This window comes from Mobula hypostoma, chromosome 19 (genome assembly GCF_963921235.1).
Source record: "Mobula hypostoma chromosome 19, sMobHyp1.1, whole genome shotgun sequence".
NCBI classification, from domain to species: domain Eukaryota; kingdom Metazoa; phylum Chordata; class Chondrichthyes; order Myliobatiformes; family Myliobatidae; genus Mobula; species Mobula hypostoma.
In genome coordinates this window covers 48,321,391-48,346,877 of record NC_086115.1, presented here as the reverse complement: position 1 = coordinate 48,346,877, position 25,487 = coordinate 48,321,391, and the positions used below count along the sequence as shown (strand labels likewise).

Genomic DNA, 25,487 nt, shown 5'->3' with positions numbered 1-25,487 from the left:
GCCTCAGTAAAGGGTAATTAACGACTCCATCTACCTCAGCAATTCTACCCCTCTCCCCCAGTCAGAATGAGCATATAGTCTGGTGAAAGGGTCTGGGCCCGAAACGTCATCTGTACTCTTTTCCATAGATGCTGCCTGGCCTGCTGAGTTCCTCCAGCTTTTTGTGTGTGTTTCTTGAACAGACAAAAGCCTGAAAGCATGTACCACCAGGTATTATAGCACAAAGGAGAAGCAAGAACAGAAGCAACACAGATGAAATGCTGGAGCAATAACAGTTTATAGTGATACAGGTACAGTGATAGAGAAGGTGCCGTGCAGGTACACAATAATGTGCATGGTAGATTGCCCTTCAGTCTAGTGTTGCATGTTCTCATGCTTTTGTGTCTGCTGCTTGACAGATGGGTGGGTGGGGGCGACTTTGAATATGCCGGCTGCTTTTCTGAGGCAGCAACAAATGTAGGCCGAGTAAAGCACTTAGGTACCAGACATACACTCATAATTTGTTCATTTGTGGCAATTCCAACTGCTTCCATGCATATTTGGAATATTCTTTATGTGGCGGCCAAAGCTTGGTCCAAAATCAAAACAAAACCATTGGCATAGCATGTTATACTTGCATGACACGCCCACGGCTTCAATGATTGCCCCAAAGAGTCAAATCCCTATATCGATCCTTTATTAGCAATTAGCCTTATCCCAGCGGTCAGCAAAGATACGACCTCCGCAGCCCCCAGCTACAAGCCGCCACGTAATAAGCATAAATACATAATTTATTCCCTTTGCTTTTACCATGCCTCCACTCATGTGACTAGTTACTGTAATAAACAAGTAACACAGAATTGAAAGCAGTTAGAGAACAGATACATGGCTTCCACGCTCTGTATTGATGAAGTTAAAATCAAGAAATCACATTGACACACTAAGCAGTATTTGATAACACAAAGTATGAGTTAAAACTCACTCACTGAAGTCACCTCTGGGTTTCCAGCATATCATGAGACCATAACATCCCACCCTACCTTTACTGATCTCCCATCCATACCCCTATAACCCCAGTCAGAACACAGTGGGACAGTAAAATCCAGGATGCTGCATCACATTTTGGAGATCACAAGTAAGACTCCAATCTATTAAATTCTTGATGTTGACCAGGTTGCTGTGAGTAGCTGAGTAGTAGAGGCCCTAGAAGAGGGAAAATTAATCTGAGAATCATTGAATGTAGAGGTTCTGCACTGACGCTGTAATGGAAGTTATATAAATGTTAAAATCTACCTATAATCACCCTAGTGTATAAAGACATTTAAGTATACATACGGTATATTCAAACAGGGAAGTTTTGACCGCACTATAGGGCAGTACAGCAGCCAGGTGACAGTACAACATATTGTATCAATTTTTCAAAATCCTTTTTTTCATGCATTAAATGCTAATGTTCTCACATTTTATACGCAGTCATAAAATTTTGGCTACAACATTGATTGCAACTTGCATCTGGAAATGATGACTCACTGGTGCTGTTATTAAGAATTAATTGATTGAACATATGTGAACCCTATGATTCTGACAACATATGCAAACATATTTTCCCAATTATTTTAAAGATTAAATGAAAGTCAGTGATATCATCATAAACAAATGAAATATACGGCATCTCATAGATGGCTCTCTACAAATCATTGAATTTTTGAACACTGAACCCTTGTGCTGAACTGTGTGCTGATTTATTTCAACAGTTCAGTGTTTTCAGTTGTCCTTTAAAGGTCTTTCAGATTTAATGTGTGACATTAGCATTTGAATGTGCAGCATGTTTGTTTGGCATTCCTCTGCTTGCTGTTTTAATGGAGGCACTGACCCATTTTTCCTGATCTCCTCAATTAGAATACTGAATAGGTTAAAGCCGTTCAGCCACGTTAAATAATCACCTGCTGGTATCAGACGCAGCATGGTGTAACATTTTAGAATGATGAACCTAATGTTTCTCATCATGAGACTTTTGAGTGCTATGCAGGGGGAGACTTCAATTAGTGTCTGTGAACATTAATTCCAATATGCTCTGCCATTCAAATCCATAACTCAATTTTTTCTGGATTTAATTATTGAGATACAGCACAGAATAGCCCCTTCTGCCCCTTCGAGCCAAGCCACCCAGCAACTCCACCCCACCCCCCCCCAGGTTACTCCTAGCCTAATCATAGGCCAATGACCAATTAGCCTACCAACTGGTTTGGCTTTGGACTGTGGGAAGAAACCAGAGTGCATACGGTCACAGGAAGAATGTACAGACAGTGACAGGAATTGAATCTGGGTCCCCTGTATTATAAAGCGTTGTGCTAACTATCACGCTACCATGCTGCCCCCAGGGTCCACTGGCAGTTCACTACAGAGGCAACAGATCTATAGATGATGCAGTTAACATCGGTCTGAACTTCATTGTACAGCACCTCGTCTCCCCCGGTACAAATGCCAGGATTCTCTTTGTTGATTTCATTTCAGCCTTCAACACCATCAACCCTGAGCTTCTGTGGGGGAAATGCTCCAAATTTAACGTACCAAGTTCCATCCGCAGGTGGACCACAAACTTTCTCTATGACAGGAAGCAGTATGTGAGATTCAGCAAGCACAACCCCACATCCCGCACAGTCAACACAGGGGTTGTGTTTTTTCCTCTCTCCTATTTTCTCTACACACTGGTGGCTGAATCTCCAGTGATCCATTAGTTAGACTGATAAAGTTTGGGGATAACACCATTGTCATTGGACTAATTGCCCAAGGCAATAAATCCAAGTACCACCAGGAAGTAAACAAGCTAGTGTCCTGGTACAACATCTTCGAGCTGAATGCCCTCAAAACCGTGGTGAAGCATATCAACTCCAGGAGAAACATTTCTCCTCGCCACCCTCTCATCATCAACAACTCTACAGTTAGCACGGCTTCAACATTCAGATTCCTGGGCATCGTTGTTTTGTATGACCCCGTGCAGGAGAACCATATCTTCTTCCTTAACAAGAAGGCTCAGCAGAGGATGTATGTCTTGCAACATTTGGTAAAATTCCTTTTTCCCCAGAACATCCTGGTGCAGTTCTCTCCTGCCGTCATAGAGAGCATCTTCACATCAGCCATTACTGTCTGGCTTGGTAAAGAATCCCCTCACAATATGCAAAAACTACAGCAGGGCTTGATTGTGTCCAGGACAAACAAGTGGCAGAAAAAATTACTGAGGGCACTGCCCACCAAGCAAATTGCCTTTTCCAAAAGCCTCCTACTGGAAAGTGCTACAGGGCTATTACAACAAAAACCTCATGCTACTTTTAAAGTTTCTTTTCCCAGGCTGTTAATCTGAACAACAATTCCAGTAAGACCCCCTACCCACCTCTATCCGTTATCCCATTCACTGCACTACACTGTAAACACTTTGAACCACTTTTTATAAAGCTGTTTACACTGTAAATACATGCTGGTATTTATGTATTTATGCACATTTTATTCCCTATCCATACATTAACCTCTAAGTTTATTTTTATATCATTCTTTAGTCTTTATAATTGTTGAATATTGTTGTTTTCTGTTGCATGTCACACCAGCACACCACAGCAAATTCCTAATACAATGTAGAGTACTGTGCAAAAGTCTTAGGCACATATATATAGCTAGGGAGCCGAAGATGTTTGAACAGTACTGTGGTAACTTTATGTATCGCACTGTAATGCTGCTGCAAAAAAAACCCGACAAATTTCATGACGTATGTGAGTGATAATAAACCTGATTCTGATATGGGTCTCTATCGTGCGCTGAGAGTGGGAAGAGGGCAGGTAGGGGGGAATCCTGGTTGAGAAAAGGGGAAGTTGGGGGGGGGGTACAGGAAGCACCAGAGAGACATTCTGTAGTAATCAACAAACCAATTGTTTGGAATCAGATTACCTTTCCTGATGTCGCAGGGCTGGGTGTGTCTGCAACCGCGTCCCCCTCCCAACACTGGCACTCCTTCTCTGGTCCTATCCCACACCCCTCCTGGGGTGCTTCACCCTCGTCACTCTGAGCATCCTTTTCTCCTACCAAATTTACAAACTACACTCCATTCCACGTTAACAAATCCAAAACAGTGCAAAAATCTTAGGCGCCCTAGCAATACATATGTGCCCAAGACTTTTGCACGGTACTGTAAATGTATAGGGTGCATAAAGTTGATCCTTGATCCTCCAGTTCCGGTCACCTCATTATAGGGAAGATGTGAAAGCATTAGAGAGGGTGCAGAGGAGATTTACCAGAACGCTGCCTGGACTAGAGAGCATGTCTTATGAGAATAGATTGAGTGAGCTAGGGATTTTCTCTTCGGAGCAAAGGAGGTTGAGAAGTGACTAAGCATAGAAGTACAAGTTGGTAAGAGGCATAGATCGAGTGGACTGCCAGGGATTTTTCCCAGGACAAGAATGGTTAATAATGGCTATAGAGGGGACACACAAAGGTGATTGGAAGAAAGAATGAAGGGGAGGTGGGGGAATGTCAGAGTTAAGTGCTTTACACAGAGTGGAGGCTGCGTCGAACGTCCTTCCAGGTGTGGTGGTAAAGGCAGACACATTAGGGGCATTTAAGAAAGTCTTAGATAGGCACATGGATGATAGAAAAATAGAGGGTTATGTAGGAGCAAAGGGTTATGTTGAATTTAGTGTAGGCTAAAAGGCCAGCACAACATCGTGGGCCGAATGGCCTGTACAGAGCTGTAATGTTCTACATTCTATGTTTTATGTTCTATATTCATCCAATTCATGTCAGTTGTGAAGAATTGAGAATCAAGTAATTATTTTTTTTGTGGCATCTCATTAGCAACAAATCGGACAACCTGAAATTAATCTATCTAATCGTATTTTTTCTTTAACTAATTGTCTAAATATGTCTCTAAGTTATTCACAACATTGAGATGTATTTCATGTAACAATATTTTGCATTTAAGCAATTTTGTGAAAGAAAGTAGCAAAAATTATTTGTTTATATATTTTCAATAACATGAAGTATCCTACAGCTTCTTCACCAAACAATTACCAGAATATATTGATCATGTTGATCACATATTAAATGACCAAAAACGTGGACCAAAAATAAGTCCAAGGGTGCAACAATTGAGGAAAACAAAGACGTTTGACAAGGGGATTCCAGAATCTAAATCTTTGTTAGTGGCAAACATATAGTAGTGGAGTGAATAAAATCAAAGATTCTTAGGAGAAGGTATAGTAGCTGAAGTCCTTCAGCAAGGGCCCATCTAATATCTTATAAAATTGAGCATTAAACTATGTCTTTGCAGTTGAAGACTTTATTTCTAAAACCATGAATTTCTCTCTGGTTTGTAAACAGGCTGACCAATTTGACATCCCATAGCAAAAGATTTCTGTTCTCAAGCCCACTTTAAAACTATACCATGTTCTTCATAACTTATCTTTATTTACCTGACATTTCTTTAAGTTGCATCTGTTTTGTATCAAGGCATTCCTTCAGTCTATCTATATTCATTTGTGTATACGTCTACTTCTTTACTTTCAAGTTTTGTGTCATCTTCAAACATTGGATGTATTGCACCATCCAGATAATTAATAAATTTCATAAAGGTACTGTCATCTCCATAACAACCTCTCAGGGTTCAATTCAAATTTAAGTTACCTATTCAATTTTCTGATTCAAAATTCTGAAATAGTTTTCACCACTACGCAAAGGCTAACAAATTAAATTACAAAAAATTTGCTTGCACCGCTCTTCACACATTGCCCCACAGAGTTCAATACTTTTTCCACTTCTTTCCTGGACATAGGCTATATGAAATTCAATAAAGCATTTGAACATCTTGCTGTAATTATTCCAATTATATCCAGCTCTATCCTATTCATATACTTCCTCATTTCTCTTCTGAATGAAGTAACTTCATAACTAACTGCCAACTCCTCAAATCCTCTGGTGAGAATCATTACTTTCAATTGAGGCATGCTAAATCTTCTAGTGAAGGTAGACAATTTCAAATGCCACTCACAATTAGAACTCTAATTCACAATCATCTTGAGAGGAAATAATTTTTTCTAATATTATTGTTCCTGAACTCAATTATTTTAGCCAAATTGTAATACAGGGATAACAGGCAACTAGTCTAAATTATATAATTTACAATATGAATAATAGAACAAGACTCAATAAAATATTAAAGGATCAGAATCAAATGCCTGAAACCAGTGTCCTTAGTGCTAAAATTTTAAAATTTAGTTCACATTTGAAAATTTAATTCAACAGTTGGTACTCAACATTGATTTGTAAGATTAAGCATTTTCAAAATTGGTATCTACTTTTTATTAACTTTTTAGTATATTCATTCAAAGTTTGAGTTAATATTGTAAACGTGCGCAAAGAAATCACAATACAATCCCGCCGTAGATTGGGAGACCACTTTGTGGAGCACTTTTTCTCTATCCGCAAAAAGTGGAATTTCCTGATGGCCGACCATTTCAATTCCTATTTCCATCCCCATTCTAACATCTCAGCCCATGACCTCTTCTTCTGCCACAATATGGCCACTCACAGGTCGGAGGAGCAACAACTCATATCCTGCCTATATAGACTCCAGTCTGAGGGAATGAAAATCAATTCCTCCAACTTCTGATATTTTTCTCCTCCCCTTCGCTCTTCTTTATTTTCTCACTCTGTCCTTCACCTCTTCTCCTCATCTGCCTATCACCTCCCCCTGATGCGCCTCCTTCCCTTTCTCCCATGGTCCACTTTCTTCTCCTATCAGATTTCTTCTCCAGCTCTTAGCCCTTCCCACTTATTACCTCCCAGCTACTTACTTCAACCACCTCCCCCACCCACCTGGCTTCACCTATCATGACGAAGGGTCTCGGCCTGAAACGTCGACTGCGCCTCTTCCTATAGATGCTGCTTGGCCTGCTGCGTTCACCAGCAACTTTGATGTATGTTGCTTGAATTTCCAGTATCTGCAGAATTCCTGTTGTTCACCTATCATCTTCTAGCTTGTACCCCTTCCTCTACCCCCACCTACGTATTCTAGCGTCTTCCCCTTCCTTTCCAGGCCTGGTAAGGGTCTTGACTGGAAATGTTTATTCATTTCCATACGTGCTGTCTGACCTGCTGAGTTCCTCCAATTTTGCGTGTGATACAGTGGACAAGTGAAAATATCACACATGAAACAGAAAATACAAAATATACTGTACAGTTAATATATCAACATCTGGATATCTTGAATGTGGAAAATCTACAGTATCAAACTATTCTCCCTTTAGTTTCATCTGCAGCTCAAATGGAGAAATGTTTGGCTTTAAGTTAGAGGGTTGAGTTTTCAAAGTGCATGTCAGAGTGATATTCCAATGCAGATGGTTTTCCACACTGATGCAGCACTGTCTTTTGGATTAACTGTTAATGTAAGGTCTTATCTATTGGAGGAGATAGAAGATCATTTTCAAATTGTGTTTGCCCTGTACCTAAACCAGTATTGATCCCTCAGTCAAACTCTGCTGTTCGTAGGAACTTCTCCTCCACAAACTTTCTGCTTCATTTCCTATGATGCAACAAAATCTACACATCAGAAGTATCAGGCAACACACATCAAAATTGCTGGTGAACGCAGCAGGCCAGGCAGCATCTCTAGGAAGAGGTGCAGTCGACGTTTCGGGCCGAGACCCTTTGTCCGTCCTGACGAAGGGTCTCGGCCTGAAATGTCAACTGTACCTCTTCCTAGAGATGCTGCCTGGCCTGCTGTGTTCACCAGCAACTTTGATGTGTGTTGCTTGAATTTCCAGCATCTGCAGAATTCCTCGTGTTTGCGTTTTTAACATCAGAAGTATTGGTGCCATTGTCAATAAAGCATTTTTCTATAACCTCAAGAAATATATGATGTAAATGAATACAAATCTATATTTTAGTCTCTGTTCTAATATGGGGACAATGTATCTTTCCTACATTTTCAGCCCTTACTTCAGTCTTTCAGCAGTTGGAGTTTTCATTCTTTTATATCCAAAGAAACTACTTCATTTTCAACCATAAACTCTTCAATGGAAGTTTTGGTGCAGTTGTATTTGAAATTTACAAGGGTCAAGGTTAGGCCATTACAATCAAAGTAGAATTGGAACAACCAGCTCAAATAATCTGGGTAGTATATATGTCAGTGAATCATACTCAAAATCATATGTTTCTGTTCCCCACATCTTTGAAACGAGTTCAAGACCCAGTTAGAATCATAGAAACATAGAAAAGCTACAACACAATACAGGCCCATCAGCCCACAATGCTGTGCCAAACATGTACCTACTTTAGAAATTACCTCGGGTTACCCATTGCCCTCTATTTTTCTAAGCTCCACCTATCTATCCAGAAGTCTCTTAAAAGACCCTATTGTATCCACCTCCACCACCATCGCCGCAGCCCATTCCGTGCATTCACCACTCTCTGTGTAAAAAACTTACCCCTGACATCTCTGTACCTACTTCCAAGCACCTTAAAACTGTGTCCTCTCGTGCTAGCCATTTCAGCCTAGGGAGAAACACGATCAATGCCTCTCATCATCTTATACATTTCTATCAGGTCACCTCTCATCCTACATACTCCAAGGAGAAAAGGCCAAGTTCACTTAACCTATTCTCATAAGGCATACTCCCCAATCCAGGCAACATCCTTGTAAATCTCCTTTGCACCCTTTCTATAGTTTCTACATACTTTCTGTAGTGAGGTGACCAGAACTGAGCACAGTACTCCAAGTGGGATCTGACCAGGGTCCCATACAGCTGCAACATTACCTCTCGGCCCTTGAACTCAATCCCAAGGTTGATGAAAGCCAATACACCATATGCCTTCTTAACCACACAGTCAACCTGCTCAGCAGCTTTGAGTGCCTATGGACTCAGACTGTCATAAGGTGGTGACTGGGAACGGACCCAAGTGCAAGACACAGACACTGAAGTACTAGGGACAGGACTAGGATACAGGGTGAGGGTGAGGACATGGACACAAAAACCGGGAACCCAGAACAGGACTGGACAAGAGAGCTAGGAGCCCCAGCTTGGACTCCGAGCCAGAGACTGGACAAGGACCCAGAACCTGGGTCTTGCCTCTGGCTCGAACCTCAGAACTAGGCAAGGACGTGACTTGGCTGGCAGGCACGACGAGGCTGGAGTCTTCAGACTTTAGGCGAGGCTAGAGACCAGAGACCTGAGGTGAGGCTTCAGACCAGAGACCTGAGGTGAGGCTTGAGACTAGAGACCTGAGGTGAGGCATGAGGCTTGGGGTCTTAAAGCTTGGTTTGGGGCGAGGCTCGAAGCTTGGGGTCTTGAAGCTCCTCCTGGGCAGGGCGTGGCATTCCTGAGCAGGGTGCAGTTCTCCACCTGACGGAGGCGAGGGACAGGAAGGGACAGAACCAACTGCAGGGTAATGGCAATCTGGCCTGACTTACCCGACGGAGGCAAGGGACAGGAAGGGACAGGACCCATAGCAGAGTAACGGCAATCTGGCCTGGCTTACCCGACGGAGGCAAGGGACAGGAAGGGAGCTAGGTTCAGGGTGACTCCCAGAAAAGACTTCAGGCGAGATGAGGCGAGAGTTACCAGCAAGACAAGGCAAGGCTTCAGGCAATGCAAGGCGAGACAAGAACTTCAGGCGAGGCCAGAGATACCGGCAAGACAAGGCAAGGCTTCAGGCGAGGAAACAGAAGGCGGGGGAAGGGATACACGGAGTAAGGACAAGAACAATCCAGCAGCCGCACCCTGGTCTCTGGAGGTATTTATGCAGCCAGCCCCAACGAGCATCAGCTGTCTCAATTAGAGCTCAACAGGAACAGAAACAGGGTAGACAGGAAAACCTGGAGCAAGAGTCAATGGATCAGACCGTGAACTGGAATGCGGACTTCATGGACCGGACCATGACACAGACCCCAAGATCCTTCTGATCCTCCACACTGCCAAGAGTCTTACCATTAATGCTATATTCCGCCATTATATTTGACCTACCAAGATGAATCACCTCACACTTGTCTGGGTTGAACTCCATCTGCCACTTCTCAGCCCGGTTTTGCATCCTATCAATATCCCGCTGTAACCTCTGACAGCCCTCCACACTATCTACAATACCCCCAACCTTTGTGTCATCAGAAAATTTACTAACCCATCCCTCCACTTCCTCATCCAGATCATTTATAAAAATGTATAAAAATCATGAAGAGAAAGGGTCCCAGAACAGATCCCTGAGGCACACCACTGGTCACTGACCTCCAAGCAGAATATGACCCGTCTACAACTACTCTTTGCCTGTGTGTGAAAGCCAGTTCTGGATCCACTAAGCAATGTCCCCTTGGATCCCATGCCTCCTTACTTTCTGAATAAGCCTTGCATGGGGTACCTTATCAAATGCCTTGCTGAAATCCATATACGTACATCTACTGCTCTGCCCTCATCTATGTGTTTAGTTATATCCTCAAAAAATTCAATCAGGCTTGTAAGGCACGACCTGCCTTTGACAAAGCCATGCTGACTATTCCTAGTTATATTATGCCTCTCAAAATGTTTATAAACCCTGCCTCTCAGGATCTCCTCCATCAACTGACCAACCCTACCTGATGAGTTCCCCCTCATCAGGCTCCATCCACAAAACTAGCCATGGCCCTGGGGTCAATGTAGTAAGGATCCATCAACTGGGAAAGTTCTTCAAATTTCCTTAGGTACACAGCAATTATTAGGTAAAATCTGAAAGATTTTGCATTTACTAAGAAATTATCTTAAAAATTGGTCACAGTATAGTTTTTAAAGTCAGTTTTCATCTTTAGGATGTCAGGTTATTCACAGATGGGGAGTTGTACACACCTGCCAAAAAGGCATGATATGTTTACAGTATTAAAGCTGCACCTGGCTACCATTCTTATTTATGAGAAAAATAATATTTTTTGTTTAAACAGCAAGATCAACGAAGGTTCTGAAATTCAAGTGGATTGGGAACTCAAAGTGTTATGTGCTCAGACCAAAATCATGTGCATTTTGCATATAATTACCAAATTGCATCTGTTGCAGAACTTCTACCACTCCATATAGTTTTAGGAAAGCAATATACTTGTACATACCTGATTCCCTAATGAGGTCAGAGAATGGGCACTGTACTTCATGACGACATGGTTTACGCTTCTGTCCCAAAATAAAATCATTTGTTCCTTTATTCATATTTGAAAGAGAAATAAAGAGGTAAGTAGACCTTTTGGGTGAACTTAGTGTTTCTTTTCCACCCAAACATAAATGTCCATCATATTGGTATGCAGTCTTAGACACTTTCTGGACAGCTGATGGTTGTTGCAGACTGATATCTCTGGTTCTGGAGGATATATCTGGGATTTCCTTATCGAACATGATGTAAGAAGCTTCCTGTTTGGTGCTTCCGATGAATGAAATTAATTTAAACATGCCATCACCGCCATCTGCTGATGAGTTAGCAGAAGTGCAGCTTAGTCTTAAGGACAGAGATGATTTCTGTACCAATGCAGATCCATTGTCATTTGTAAGAGAGCAAAGATCAACCAAAAGAGATTTGTCTAAGTGGTAAGTACTGTTAAAATACAGTGGTGTGACAATGAAATGTACAAAGGAAACAACAGGATGAAAGAGCTGAGAAGAGAGATTGGTTTTGTCTTCATTGTTGCTTGGTACCATGGTATCATGTTGCTTGCTATTAATTTTTAAAGAGCTCACTCTATCTCCTGTTGAAAATAACATTGACTGAGACTGGGAACTCTCTTCTGTAAAAGTATATCTGTTACATGGAAACTCATTAATGTTATCTGTCAGAGAAAGAATGCACACAATATCTTCAGAACTCTTGAAATTTTTCAGGACGTTCATTGATCTCTGATGCTGAGTTGAATTATTCTTGTGCGAAGAAGCACTGAGAGTTGGCTTAGGAAGTTTATTAACTGGGCTCACCACTCTTCGGGCAGTAACTGTAATGGAAGAAAACCCATTCCTGGATTTATTCAAGGTTTTATTTTTGCTGCAAAGCACTGTGGACTCAGGAATACCTTCTACATTTGGCATTGTCAATGGTGTAGTGTGTCGTGTGTTTGGGTATTTTATTGATTCCTGAGAGCCTTCACCCTCAGAATCCTGGAAACAATCAGGCAAAACATCGCGATCTTTTTTTGCTTCCACTCTGATTATCACTGAGATTAAAGATGATGGATTATTTTCTCTTCCTTTGCTGAATGTTGCATGCTGCAGAAAAGTAAAAAAAATGAATTTATTTTCAGTATCATGATAAGAACAAGATAATTTTAGTACTTTCTTCTTTTTTCTGTACAGCGCACTAAGTTTCTTAAATATTTTCTAGCTTAAATCTTATTCATTGAAAGAAAATGGCTATTAGTGTTTTAGTGTTTCAATCCCATTAAAGAACACAATACCCATAAATTAAAACTGTAGAGGCTCTTTTTGTTCAGCTAGGTGGCATTCAATTACAAGGAATTACCCTTTCACATGTCAAACTACTTGGCTGTAATTTAATTGAATTATATATAATTTGAGGCATAATCTGTCCAATTATTAATGTTGCAACAGGGGAGAAATAGCAGAAAGATAGGGGGACCAGTGCATCCCGTAATCCTTTTAATTACCTTGTATCTGCTAATGCATCTAGTAATCCATATAATTGTGGAAGAAATTAAGTAACAGTGGAATACATCCAAAAGTGGCTAACAAGTATAAATATCAAGTCTTATGATTTGCATATCATGTACACTGCATTTGTTAAATCATTCTTACTTCATCAATTTTCCTTTATACATTTTAAGCACTCGTCTTTTAAAGGTAATGTGCTCTGATTTATAGTTGCAGGTATACAAAAAGTATGTTACTATTTTTCCTTGATCTCATTTGTGAGGAACTAGCTGAGAAATTCAGAGTGCCTGCCTTTCTTCTTCAGGCTTTTGCAATATTTCATCATGTAGAAAGCGACGATGAACTGAAGCAATTGTCCATTGTTTAAATTGTCTGCTATGTTTTGCCTAAGTAATCATGTTTATGATTATTCGGAATCTGGAGGAGAAAAGACGCTGCAGTTGTCAACCGAACAGAAGGGGAAAACAAATTCACGAGTTTTATTTTGATGATAACAAAATGGCAAGTTTGATACATGTTGCTTTTTGGTCAGAAGAAGATCACCAGTGCAGTTGAAAGATTGCTCCTGACCTGTCACCACATTTGGACTAATGATACTTTTACTGCAACATTAGCAATGCTATTTCCGCATTGCAGCACAGCTACTGCTTTTCATTTCAATTTGGCAAACCAAAGCAGCAGTATTTTGCATCAGACAAGAGAGACACATGCTGATCTCTGTAAGATGTTTGAGTAGGATGCAATTGACATTTAATTTTAAATGCTCCCAGAATATACCAAAATGTTTAGTGCTTTGTAACTAGATGGACCACTGCACTCAATCAGTCAAATATTGAGGTATACTTATCTCTGAGATGCAGGGTTGACAAAGGTTGATCCACTGTCTGATAAATATTCTTATTCTGTGCAGATTGTCATAATTTAAGAGTAACATTAAGTGTATGTAAGTGTTGACCACAATTTAAATGCATGATATAAAACTGGATAAAGATGGGCACAGTTCTGCAATGGGATATCAGTCAAAAGAACGTTAAAGCAAAATATCCTGCAATTATTTTAGTTGCTAATTATCTCATTATTTTATATATATTTTTCATTTTAGGTTACCCAATCAAAACTTCATAATGCATACAATATATACAAATTTGTAAGGTCAGAACACCGACTGGGATTGTCCTTGAAAAAACCCATTTGTGAGGAATATGAACACGGAAGTTTGGTAGACATTCACAGTGTGTTTTCTTCTCCAGATTCTTAATGATCAAACACTTGATTACTTGGGCAAAATGTGGCATATAATTTGTGAACAATGGACAATTGCTTCAGTTCACAGTGATTTTCGACATCAGTGCTGCATTTTCTTGTACTATGTTTCTGGTCTCAGCCATTCTGCTCAACTGTTTGCAGAGAGAGTGAGCCAGGAAGCCAGTAGGCTCACAGATTGTATTCAGGTGAGCCTTGCAGGGGTGTGAGTGTCTGTACAGATTGAGGAGTTGCTATCTTCACTTCTCTTCTGCTTCCACTAATCTTCAGGATGGATCCAGGAACTTTGTAGATTATACAGCCTGAAAGAGACTTGGCATTTGCCTCCACCCCAGCTTTTTGTCTCTGTTGACCTGGTGAAAAAACTGAGAAATGTTCTGTACTACTTTAGTTACGGTCCGCCTTTACCTGTTGCAGACGTAGGCTATAAATGATGAGGACATCCAGAAATTCTCTGAGAGTTTCGTAGCTGTTCAATCGTTTCACATTAAGTTTCTTCCCCTTTAACCTTTTTGGTCTTCTTGCAAACTAATATTAGCCAAATGCAGCCATGTGGAAAACCTTCAGCCAATTTGTTCACTTGTGGCCGAGTGTTGGCTCAGATCCAAACTATTCTTTTTGTTTTGATTCTGTATGTCCTAACTTGCTTTTCATTTTCATGAATGATCGATTGGACCTTTATATTCATGCCCAAAAGCCCACTTTTAGAGAGATTTAAATAATTTTGAGTAAGCTCTCAACCCAACCTTAAATAGCAAAAAATGAAACTGAGGTAGGAAATGGGCCTCATACAATAGAAAATATATTGCATGAATTTTAACAGTATAGTTACTGTTTTATGATATTTGATACAAGATTCGTAGTGCCTTCTAAGTTCTGGCATTAAATATTTTTAAAATCTGCTCTGCAATTTACTGAGTAATATTTTTAAATAATTAGTCCTAAAAAGGTTCCTAAGGTTGTCACAGCTGTGGTGGTAGTGGGGATAAGCTCCCACTACCTATAAAGTGCTCCAAATGGCATGCGTCTCTAACAGCCTCTGACAACCAAGTTCAATTCTTGGCCTTCATGTGTGGCTTAGCTGCTAGGCCTGGAGGAACTGTTTCTACTGACAACAGAAGGGGCAAAGGCGGACCACTGGCACCTCAAAACCAGTTGCTTCAGGCAGGTGGGCTTGTCAACCTTGAACAACAACCCGCCTAAGAGAAGGAAAACTCTGATTTTAAACCTCCACTGCCTTGCGGCCATACCCACCCATGGGAAAGGCTTCAGGAGTAAATCCCGAGGAAGAAATCCACAGCAGGGGTCCCTAAGGCAGTTTGATGTTGTTTACAACTTCACTCTGGCAACCTCTGCGACGACGCTGGTGCCAAGCTATATCAGTGCTTGCCCTTCGCTTGGACTACAGCTGGTTCTTCAAATCTTCCCGCCCAGGCCTGTGTCCTGGAGAGGACACAGTCCACCAGAGGCACAAACCCATCATCCCCTGAGATCAACAGCTGACTACTAGTCCTAAAGATCAGAATTCAGCAAAGTTTTGTAGACAAATCATAGTAAATTTATTTAGGCTATATTGCCTTTGGAGTCTTGGAAGAAATGGTCTAAATTTATAGTTGTCTATAGTGGTTGTATGCAGTTTTGACTACAATCCCCCATGTTAATGCAAAGTGATCTACACTTTACAGTTATGATCTATCTCTATCAACTTCAAGGAAGGGAAACCAGCAAAAAACCATAAAAAATACTGCTCAACTGTAATCAAACTCTTACATATACATGACATTTTATTATCTGTATTCAATTTGAATTTTAGTTAATTGCAAATAGGGGCACATGTGAAGTTAGCATTTAAGAAAATGTGATTAGCTGTAATTTGCTGGCTCATGCCAAACCTTTATAAAACACTGGCACAACTACAACTAAAGTAGTTGAGCCAGTACCGGACTCCAGTCTGGTACCATACACTAGAAAAGATATAATGGACTTTGTGGCAAAGTAGAAGAGATCCACACAGCATGGAAGTGTACTGGTTAGCACAACGCTTACAGTACCTGCAACTCAGGTTCAATTCCCACAGCTGTCTGTAAGGAGTTTGTATGTTCTCCCCGTGACCGTGTAGGTTTCCTCCAGGTGCTCTGGTTTCCTCCCACAGTCCAAAGGTGTACCATTTGATAGGTTAATTGCTCATTGCAAATTGTCCCATGACAAGGCTAGGGTTAAATCAGGGGTTGCTGGGCAGTGCGGTTTGAAGTGCCGGAAGAGCCTATTCAGCAGCGTATCTCAATAAATAAACAAACAAACAAATAAGATATACCAATTCCATGAATGATGGACTTTACTCTTGCTATCAGAATAAAGAAGCTAAATTTTTTTCTCCTTGGAATATGGGGCCTTGCAAGGTAAACTGGTAAGTTTACAGTGAAAAACTTTGTTCTGCAAGCCAACCATACAGATTACTTTATTACATTGAGGTAGCAGAAGGTAAAACAATAACAGAATATGGAATAGAGTATTACAGTTACAGACCAAGCCCTGTGCAGGCAAACAATAAGTTGCAAAATCATAACAACGTAGTCTGTGAGGTCAAAAGTTGATCTTATTGTACTAAGGAACTGCCCAATAGTCTTACAACAATGAGATAGAAGCTGTCTTTGTACCCAGTGGTATGTACTTTCAGGCTGTTGTATCTTCTGCATGATGGAAGGTGGGAGAAAAGAGAATGTCTGGGTGGGTGGGGTCTTTGATTATGCTGGGTACTTTAGAGAGCCAGCAAGAAGGGTAGACAGAGTCTATGGAGGGGAGTTTGGTTTCTGTGATGTGCTCAGCTGTGTCCTCAACTCCCTGCAGTTTCCTGTGGTCTCAGGCCGAGCATTTGCCAGACCAAGGCACAATGCATTTGGATAGGAAGCATCAATAAAAATTGGTGACAGTCAAAGAGGACATGCCAGATTTCTTTGGCATCTTGAGGAAGTAGAGACACTGGTGAAATTTTTTGGCTGATTCATCAACACGTTTGGACCAGGACGGGGGTATTGGTGATTTCACTCTTAGAAACATGAAGTTCTCAACCCTCTCAATTTCAGCACCATTGATGTTAACAGGAGCATGTGAACCATCCCAATACTGAAGTCAATGACCATCTCATTTCTTTTGTTGATATGGAGGGGAAGATTGTTGCCATGACGCCACATCACTAAGTTATCTATCTCCTTCTCGTACTCTGACACAATCTTATTTGAGATTCGGCCACTGCAGTAGTATTATCTGCAAACTTGTAGATGGAGTTAGTGTAGAATCTAGCCACAGCCATGAATGCATATGGAGTAAGTATGAGGCTGAATGTGCATCTTTATGGACACCAGTGTGTGGGATATCATGGCAGAGGTGTTACTAATATTCCTACTGACTGAGGTCTGCTAGTTAGGATGTCAAGGATCCAGTTGCAGAGGGAGGTGTTTGAGTCGCAAGTCTAGATTCTGGAGAGGAACTTAAAGTATTGAAGCTGGAACTGTAGGCAATAAACAATTGTTTAATGCTGGTGTCTTTACTATTCAAAAGCTCCAGAGGTGAGTATAGGTCCAGGGAGATGGCGTCAGGGAGGGAATCTGACAGAAACAAATTAAAGAAATGATAATTCAGACAGCGTAAGTAGAACAAAAATATTCCTGTAAGACCAGAAGATATAGGAACAGAATTAGGCCATTTGGCCCACCGAGCCTGCTTCGCTATTTCATTTTGGCTGATCCACTTAATCCCACTTGCAGAGTGGTTAATAATTAAAGGAGAGTCAAGGTAAATGGAAAAATAATTAAAAATGATACAAGGAAGAAATTTTTGAACAGCCTGGAGAGCACTGCCAGGGGAAGTTGTGGAGGCAGAAATCAATTCAAAAGGGACATGAAGAGTATCTGAAAGGATGACTGGGACCATAGAATTAACTGCTTTCTCTGTTATAATCATTGTCTGATTCCCTAAAGTTGGACAGTAATACTTCACTAAAATAACATCAGACATGTTATCGTCCTTGACATTGATCTGATCACCATATGAAAAATGAAATGAATTTACTTCAAGCCAAGTTCCAGGAACTGATCACTGCATTTAAAACAGATTAATATCTTTATACTACAGCGCTGCTGGAACTGATTGCTTAGTACAGAAATTCAACAGCAGGCTTACGCTTAAATAGTATTTAAGTAAGTAAGTAAATTTATAAAGCAAGTATTTTAAATTATTTTCACATCAAAAGATATAATAAGGCACTGATGTGTGATCTCAAGTCTAAGCTGATCCAATCAGGAAATTGGAATTGGATCAATTTGAATCACATTTCAAAACTGCTTTGGTGCCCCTTAACACCAAGTAATCAGTTCCTTTGAGTTTGAGAGTACCTTTATGGTCTATTAATCAGAGACCAAAAAAAAAGAGAAATATTGAACTGGAAGGATGAAACTTTACAGTTTTTTTTCCCAAAAAGCACAGGTGTGATTCATCATATATATGCATATTTATAATACATTCCATGCAGATGAAATTTGACCCTAAAATTAAAATGTGTAGAAGGCTTATTAAAAGAGACAAATAAATTGCTCTTCATGCAAGCAGGGGAAGCTGCAAGCAGAGACCAATGAGATATTCCTGCACATCCTTTCCACACTTCATTAGGAGGCTAGAAAACTCAAACAGACAATTTTACTAGATCAGAGGAGACAACCACTCTGGCAACCGCTGCAGGTTGCAATTCACTTCCAAAGCGCAAAACACAGAGGCGCAACTGGAAAAACACAAAAATGGTCTTCTGTGCGTCGGTGCTGAAATTTTCTTAAACCAACATGTGGATTAGAATTCTGTAATTTTCTTCTGTTATTTTTTCCAAATTAGATGCATTATATTATCACTATAGATTTCATTTCTGGCTCATAAGTAGACTTCTTATGGTATTTAGAGGCTGAGATGGCACTTCAAATTATTCAGTGCTTGCTATTCAGCAACCAAAGTAATCTGCTTTTTCCAATTACTTGTGGAAAATATGTTGTATATCCTTGTATTAAGGACTAGTATAATCCGAGTCCTTGCAAGCTTGCATAGGAATTCACACAGTAACTAATCTTCCTAGGCCCGGTCTATTTTATAGACTTCTGATCCAAACTCAGCTGTTCCTTCAGCTGAGGGATTCCTAACCTGAAGTTGGGAACCTCGTTAATGGTCAGGGTCAATAGCGTAAAAAAAGGCTGGGAACCCTGATCTAGCTCTATTTACTATTATCTGGTAGGGTAAGCAGCAGATCTACAAATGTACTTGTGTGGTCCTGTTGCCTAACCAAACAGCTATATTTTTAAAGCATTTTATTACTTTCTCACGGTCCTCAATCTATGTAATACATCTTATTTAACTAACATTTTCCCTTTTCCAACATACTATGACTCAGTCTGTCCATCAATCCATTCAATCGTCACTTTTTATTCATCTTCCAACACTTAATTGAGATTGGAACCCCCAGCAGTCCAATATTAATTATTAAAACTGTTCTGCATGTAGAAAAATTGAGTCATTGTGTCACAGACATGGAAACGATTCCTTTGGTCTATAAGTCCTCACTGGCCATCAAGCACCAATTTTTACATAATCCTGCCTTAACCTATTTTTATTCTCCGTGTATTCCCATCACTTTTTCCCCAGACTCTACCATTCGTGTACACACTAGGAATATTTCCACAGTGGCCAATTAACCTACCAGTGAGGGAGGAAACCAAAGCCCCTGGAGGAAACCCACGCAGTCATAGGGAGAATGTCTAAATCCCACCAGAGAGCTCTGGAGCTCAGGATTGAATTCTAGTTGTTACTCTGTGCTGCCCTTTACTTGAGGCTACCAAAATTCATATGTTATAAGAACATTAGGAATTGGATCAGGAATGGACTAGCTGGCCTGTTGCGCCTGTTCTGCTATTCAATAAGCTCCTGGCTGATATGGCTGGGGACCCAGTCCCACCTTAGTAACAACCAGAATGTCATTGACACCGCTGAGCATATCATGGAAAACCAGCCTCCTTCATTTCACACTGTCTATATTCCTCCCTGCCTCAGTAAAGCAGGCAGCATAATCAAAGATCTTGCCCACCCTGGACATTCTCTCTTCACCCCCACCTCCAATTGGGTCAAAGATACAACAGTGTCAAAGTACATGCCAAAAATCTGAAGGACAGCTTCTATTCCACTGTTACAGTATAAAACTATTGAATGTTTCTCTAGTTCAATGAGATGTTCGTTGACATAACAATCTAACTCATTGTGATCTTGTGCCTTATTGTCTACATGCACTGCATTTTCACCGTACTGTAACACTTTATTCTGCACTCAGTTATTGTTTTACCTTGTACTGCCTCGATTCATTAATGTAATGATTGAACTGTGAGAACGGCTTGCACTAAAAAATTTTCACCGTTCCTCAGTACATATGACAAAAATAAAGCAGTTACCAATTTACCAAGTGTACTAATTTAGATGTTTGTACATGAGCCACTCTCATTCTTCTGTATTCCAGCAAATATAGTCATAGGCAACTCAGTTTCTCAATTTCAGACGCACATGACTCACTGCAGATAAAAGGACTAATCATTAGTCTTAGAACACTTTTATTAATGTTATGGAGCACAGGCAATAATCATTGTTATCTAGCTTTTGCATAGTGATTCATGTACTTAAGATGTAGCAGCTTGAATTATCTTGGAATAGCATACTCCTAAGCTGTGATGGCATTAAGGAAGAAATGTATATGAATTTAACAGTATTAATGAATTTCCCAATTATTTTTTGACAAAGAATGGCAAATCTATTGAAATCTGGGCAAATATTGGAGAAATAGAACTTTGCCCATTAATTCCTGTATATGTATGACTAAAAATGTGTATCATCAAGTCACAAATTATTGCCTTATCAAATGGAACGGACAGACAGCTCAAGTTATATTATGTAAGAGAGTGAAAAGATTAGTTAGATAAGGAATATAACATAGAGGAATATGGGATCAGAATAAAACATTCTTAAACATTAAAAATATAATGATTAAAAATCCAAGATAACAAAAATCTACATTGCAAACTTGCCACAATATTTGATGTTATTAGTTTTTTGTAAATCTTTACCTCAGATGTAGGTGCTCTGGAATGAGGATATGTCATAAAAATACAATGCTCCAAATTATTCTTAGCTTCTTCAGATAAACCTGAAATAAAGATATTTAGAATATTACAAGTTTTATTTGGTATCGATTTAACAGCCTAATTTTTAAAAAAAAACTATTAACAAGTAATAGTATAAATATACCACACAAGTAAATGTTCTGATACTGCACAGAAAAATGAAGAAAGAAATGTGGGAATGCATATTTTCGTGCTGAAATTACGTTTGTCTTCCAAGACTTGATTTACTAAACTAACATGTTCACAGCACTCATGTAAATTTGAGCACAAACCATTGAGTGATGAAGGAGAAAGGTTGCTTATGCAGTGAACTGTAAGACTGCCAAAATGGTTTTGACATCGTCATAATGACTCACTAAAAAACATCTGAAGGGTCATAGGTTCTTCTTATAAATAATTTAATATTGTGTTTGTATTCATGGATGGACAGGCTATTTCGCAGATGTTAACAGAGTAACCCGAGTCCTTACTGTTTAAGGCTACGAAAGAATCAAACATAAAAGTAGTGACCCTAGATACTGTGAAGTAACATCCTGCTATCTGGATGGTGCAGCATGTAATATATGGGGGCAGCATATTAATGTACTGGTGCATCATCTGCATCACTGATTTTCTGTGTATTGAGTTACAAGGCTCAGTCAATATTCCAAAGATGGAATGGGAGACAAACAGAGGGGTTCACTCGTGTTCCTTTTTCACTCACTCCTTAAAAAAACCTCCAAAACAACAAAAAAATATATATTCTAGCTTGCTTGGGGTTTAAGTTTCTAAAACTCCACAATATGCAGGTTTCTTGATAACAAGTCACCATATAAAATTTCAAAGCCTGATGATTTCTGAGAATATAACTTTATTATTTCATGTTTTATTTTACTCCATTGTCATTGTGATTCACTTCAAGAAAGAAAAATAATCTGACTAGTGTAAATAGCACTCATAACAAAAGATAGTTTACAAAAAAGAAATTCCAAAACTGACTGCTTTCAGAATGATCAGTTGATTGCTGTGTTAATATGAGTTATAGATCTATTTTGTTCATAACAAAATAGCAACATTTTTATTTCACTCAACATAAACGTATAAAAAAGGTTAAACTACATTATTGCGTATTAAGAACAAAAATACTTGAATGCAGGGACTTTGAATGTTCTCAATCTCTGTATGAAGCATCTGTTTAAAGTGTTTTCAAAATCTGTTCTCGCCAGTTTCATAAACAGATCTACAAACTATCTTTCAGGAGCTCCAGGCAAGAAATCTTTCTCTTCACATCATTATGTCATTGAAGATAATGTTGACTTCAGGTGGTAACATAAAATGTGTGATCTTAGCTCTGCCACTCAATTAAGCACCTGGAAAACGTTGCTTCCATTGATTTCACTAGAAGGGAGGGCTGATGGGAGGAAAGCTGAAAGAAAGAACTGTTTAAATGAGCAGGTCAAACTGATATTGTACATTTGACAAAGTTCGCAGTCAATATTAGCCACTTACATTCTTCCATACGATATTCATAAGGGCTAGCCATATACTTGTAATGATGTATTTTTTATATGAAGACTAAGAAACAGTTGCATTTCTCAGTTTCAGGATAAAGTATATAGGCAAGGAATTACATTTGAGGTAGCTACTGTACTTTGAAAAAGTCTTAGGCACATATATACATATAGCTGGGGTGCCTAAGACTTTTACACAGTTCTGCTGGCAGTAAAGGATGTTGGGAATGGCGAGGGTGTAGTGTTGCGAGAGGGGTGTGACAGAGGGGGAGTGCCGGGGTGGGGAGTGGTGTGGATGTAGACACACCCAGCCCTGAGACACCAGGCAAGGCCGTTTGATTCCAATCAATTGGTTTAATGATCTTTGCAAAGATCAATCTTTGCAAAGATCTTCCTGCACTTTCCCCTCTCCCTTTCCCTTTTTCCAACCATGATTCCCCTCTCTCTGACCCCTGTGTGTGTGTGTGTGTGTGTGTGTGTGTGTGTGTGTGTTTGCCTATGTACTTTGTACAGTACTGTAAGGAAAGAGTAGAACTCTTGAAGGACCAAAGGAGGAATCTGAGTGCGGAGCCTGGTGACATGAGTGAGGTCCCAAATGAATACTTCCCACCTGTATTCACCAAGCGGAACAATGTGACAGACTGCAAGTTCAGGGATGGCTACATGGATTATCAGGTCAGTGTTAAGAGGGAGGAAGTATGAAATATCTTGGCATGCATAAAGACTGATAAGTCCCAAGGGCTAGATGAGATCTATACCACTTTGCTAAGGAAATCTAAGCAGGAGATAGCTGGCAGACATTTTTGCATTTTTATTAGCCATAGGTGAGGTACCACAAAATTGGAGCAGAACTCAAGGATTTCTTTCCTTAAGAAGTGCAGCCGGGATAAGAACAGCAATTACAAGTCAATGAGCCTAATGCCAGTGCAAGGAAAATTATTGAAGAAATCCTGCTCGTACTCAGCCAGGCCTTGTGCAGAGAAATCCTGCCTCGTACATTTATTTATTTACTTACATAGAGCATAGAACAGTACAGCACAGTACAGGCCCTTCAGCCCATAGTGTTGTGCCGACCCTTAAACCCTGCCTCCCATATAATCCCCCACATTAAATTCCTCCATATACCTGTCTAGTATTCTCTTAAAGTTCACTAGTGTATCTGCCTACACCACTGACTCAGGCAGTGCATTCCACGCACCAGCCACTCTCTGAGTAAAAAACCTTCCTTTAATATCCCCCTTGAACTTCTCACCCCTTACCTTAAAGCCATGTCCTCTTTTATTGAGCAGTGGTGCCCTGGGGAAGGGGCGCTGGCTGTCCACTCTATCTATTCCTCTTAATATTTTGTATACCTCTATCATGGAAATACAGCTCGGAAAAGGCCCCTTTCAGGCCTTCAAGCTGTGCTGCCCAGAAATCCCCTGATATAATCTCAGCCTAATCATGGGAACAATTTACAATGACCAATTAACCTACCAACTGGTACGTTTTTTGGACTGTGGGAGGAAACCCGAGCACCCAGAGGAAACTCACACAGTCACGGGGAGAAAATACAAACTCCTTACAAGCAGCAGCAGGAATTGAACCCAGGTTATCTGTACCTTAAAGCATTGTGCCAGCCATTAGGCTACCATGCTGCTCACCCATTAAAAATTTGAGTTTTTTAATGAGGTAACTCAGAAGACTGATGAAGCCAAGTTGGTTAGACATGACTATCTGAACTATACTAAGACATTTGATAAGATTACACATGGTAGATTGATCCAGAAATTTAAGACACATGGGATCCAAGAAGAGCTGACTAATTTGATCTAAAATTGGATTGGTGTAAGGAGACAGAGAGTGGTGAAGAAGGGATATTTTTCTGATTGGAAGTCCATGATCAGTTGTGTACCATATAATTCAGTGCTAGGATAAATTATTGCTGGTGATATATGTATATTAACAACTAGGATGTGAATGTATACAACATCTGAATAACAAAATTTATTACACGCTTCTGGCGCCAATATGGCATGCCCACAACTCACCAACCCTAACCATGCCTCTTTTGAATGTGGGAGGAAACCCACCCAGTCACGGGGAAAATACACAAACATTTTGCAGCATGAATTGAACACCGATCGGTGATCACTGGCTTGTAAAGCAACATGGTAATCACTACCGTATCATGTCGCTCAAGCGTACAATCTTCCTGATTTCAGGGTACTCCTAACTAAGACAACACCATCAATGTGTAGAGTAATGATAGTGTGGAAATGATAGAGGTAATTATTATCTGGCTGCATGACAAGAAAGAGAGGCCAAAGAGCTGGGCTGCCACTGTAATCGAGGCTTGCAGAGGGTTTTCTATATCCCACTACAGATTTGTTTTCTCTACCCCTTCACCCCCATCATTCTCCACTCTAATTATAAATAATGATCATATGTTCATGTTATAATTACAACTCCCTTCTAACATTATCAAAACCTCTAAGGGCCTCACCACCCAGTTTGAAAACCTACATAATAGAGTCGAGAGAGAGAGTGCCATTTCCTGAGTAATGTTGCAAATTGCCATGGGAAAGAGGCACACAAGGAATTATGTGCAAATTGAAATTCTACTCAAGTACAAAAACAGCTAAGAATACATATATTTCACAGCACTGGTTTTCACATTTTTAAATTACAATACAAACACAATAATTGTTCATAGTTGTTTTAATATCCATTGAACAAACATAGTATTACATCCATAGCAGTTCATTTCTAGGTATGTTTGACTCAGCATTGGAGTACTAATTGGCTCATTTTATCTTCTGCAAGAAATACAGTAGTACAGTCATATCAAAGTAGTTTATGTTCAGTCTGTATAAATAAATCTGAAACAACATTTATTAGTGCCCTGTGTGTAAATATAAGTTGCA

At 40.0% G+C, this 25,487-nt stretch overlaps 1 protein-coding gene across 3 annotated transcripts in view; it reads right to left on the bottom strand.

The window, feature by feature from the left end:
• The window catches only part of c19h10orf90 (chromosome 19 C10orf90 homolog), a 233,506-nt gene that overhangs the window by 77,326 nt on the left and 130,693 nt on the right, over positions 1 to 25,487 (bottom strand). For all 3 annotated transcript variants that reach the window (XR_010020935.1, XM_063071199.1, XM_063071201.1), the window contains exons 4-5: positions 21,035 to 21,114; positions 11,090 to 12,227 (exon numbers count right to left, since the gene is read on the bottom strand). Coding sequence is in view for 2 of the 3 variants with exons in the window: in XM_063071199.1 (XP_062927269.1) it covers positions 11,090 to 12,227; positions 21,035 to 21,114 (1,218 nt within the window). In the remaining variant the exon portion in view is untranslated. The remainder of the gene's footprint in view (positions 1 to 11,089; positions 12,228 to 21,034; positions 21,115 to 25,487) is intronic.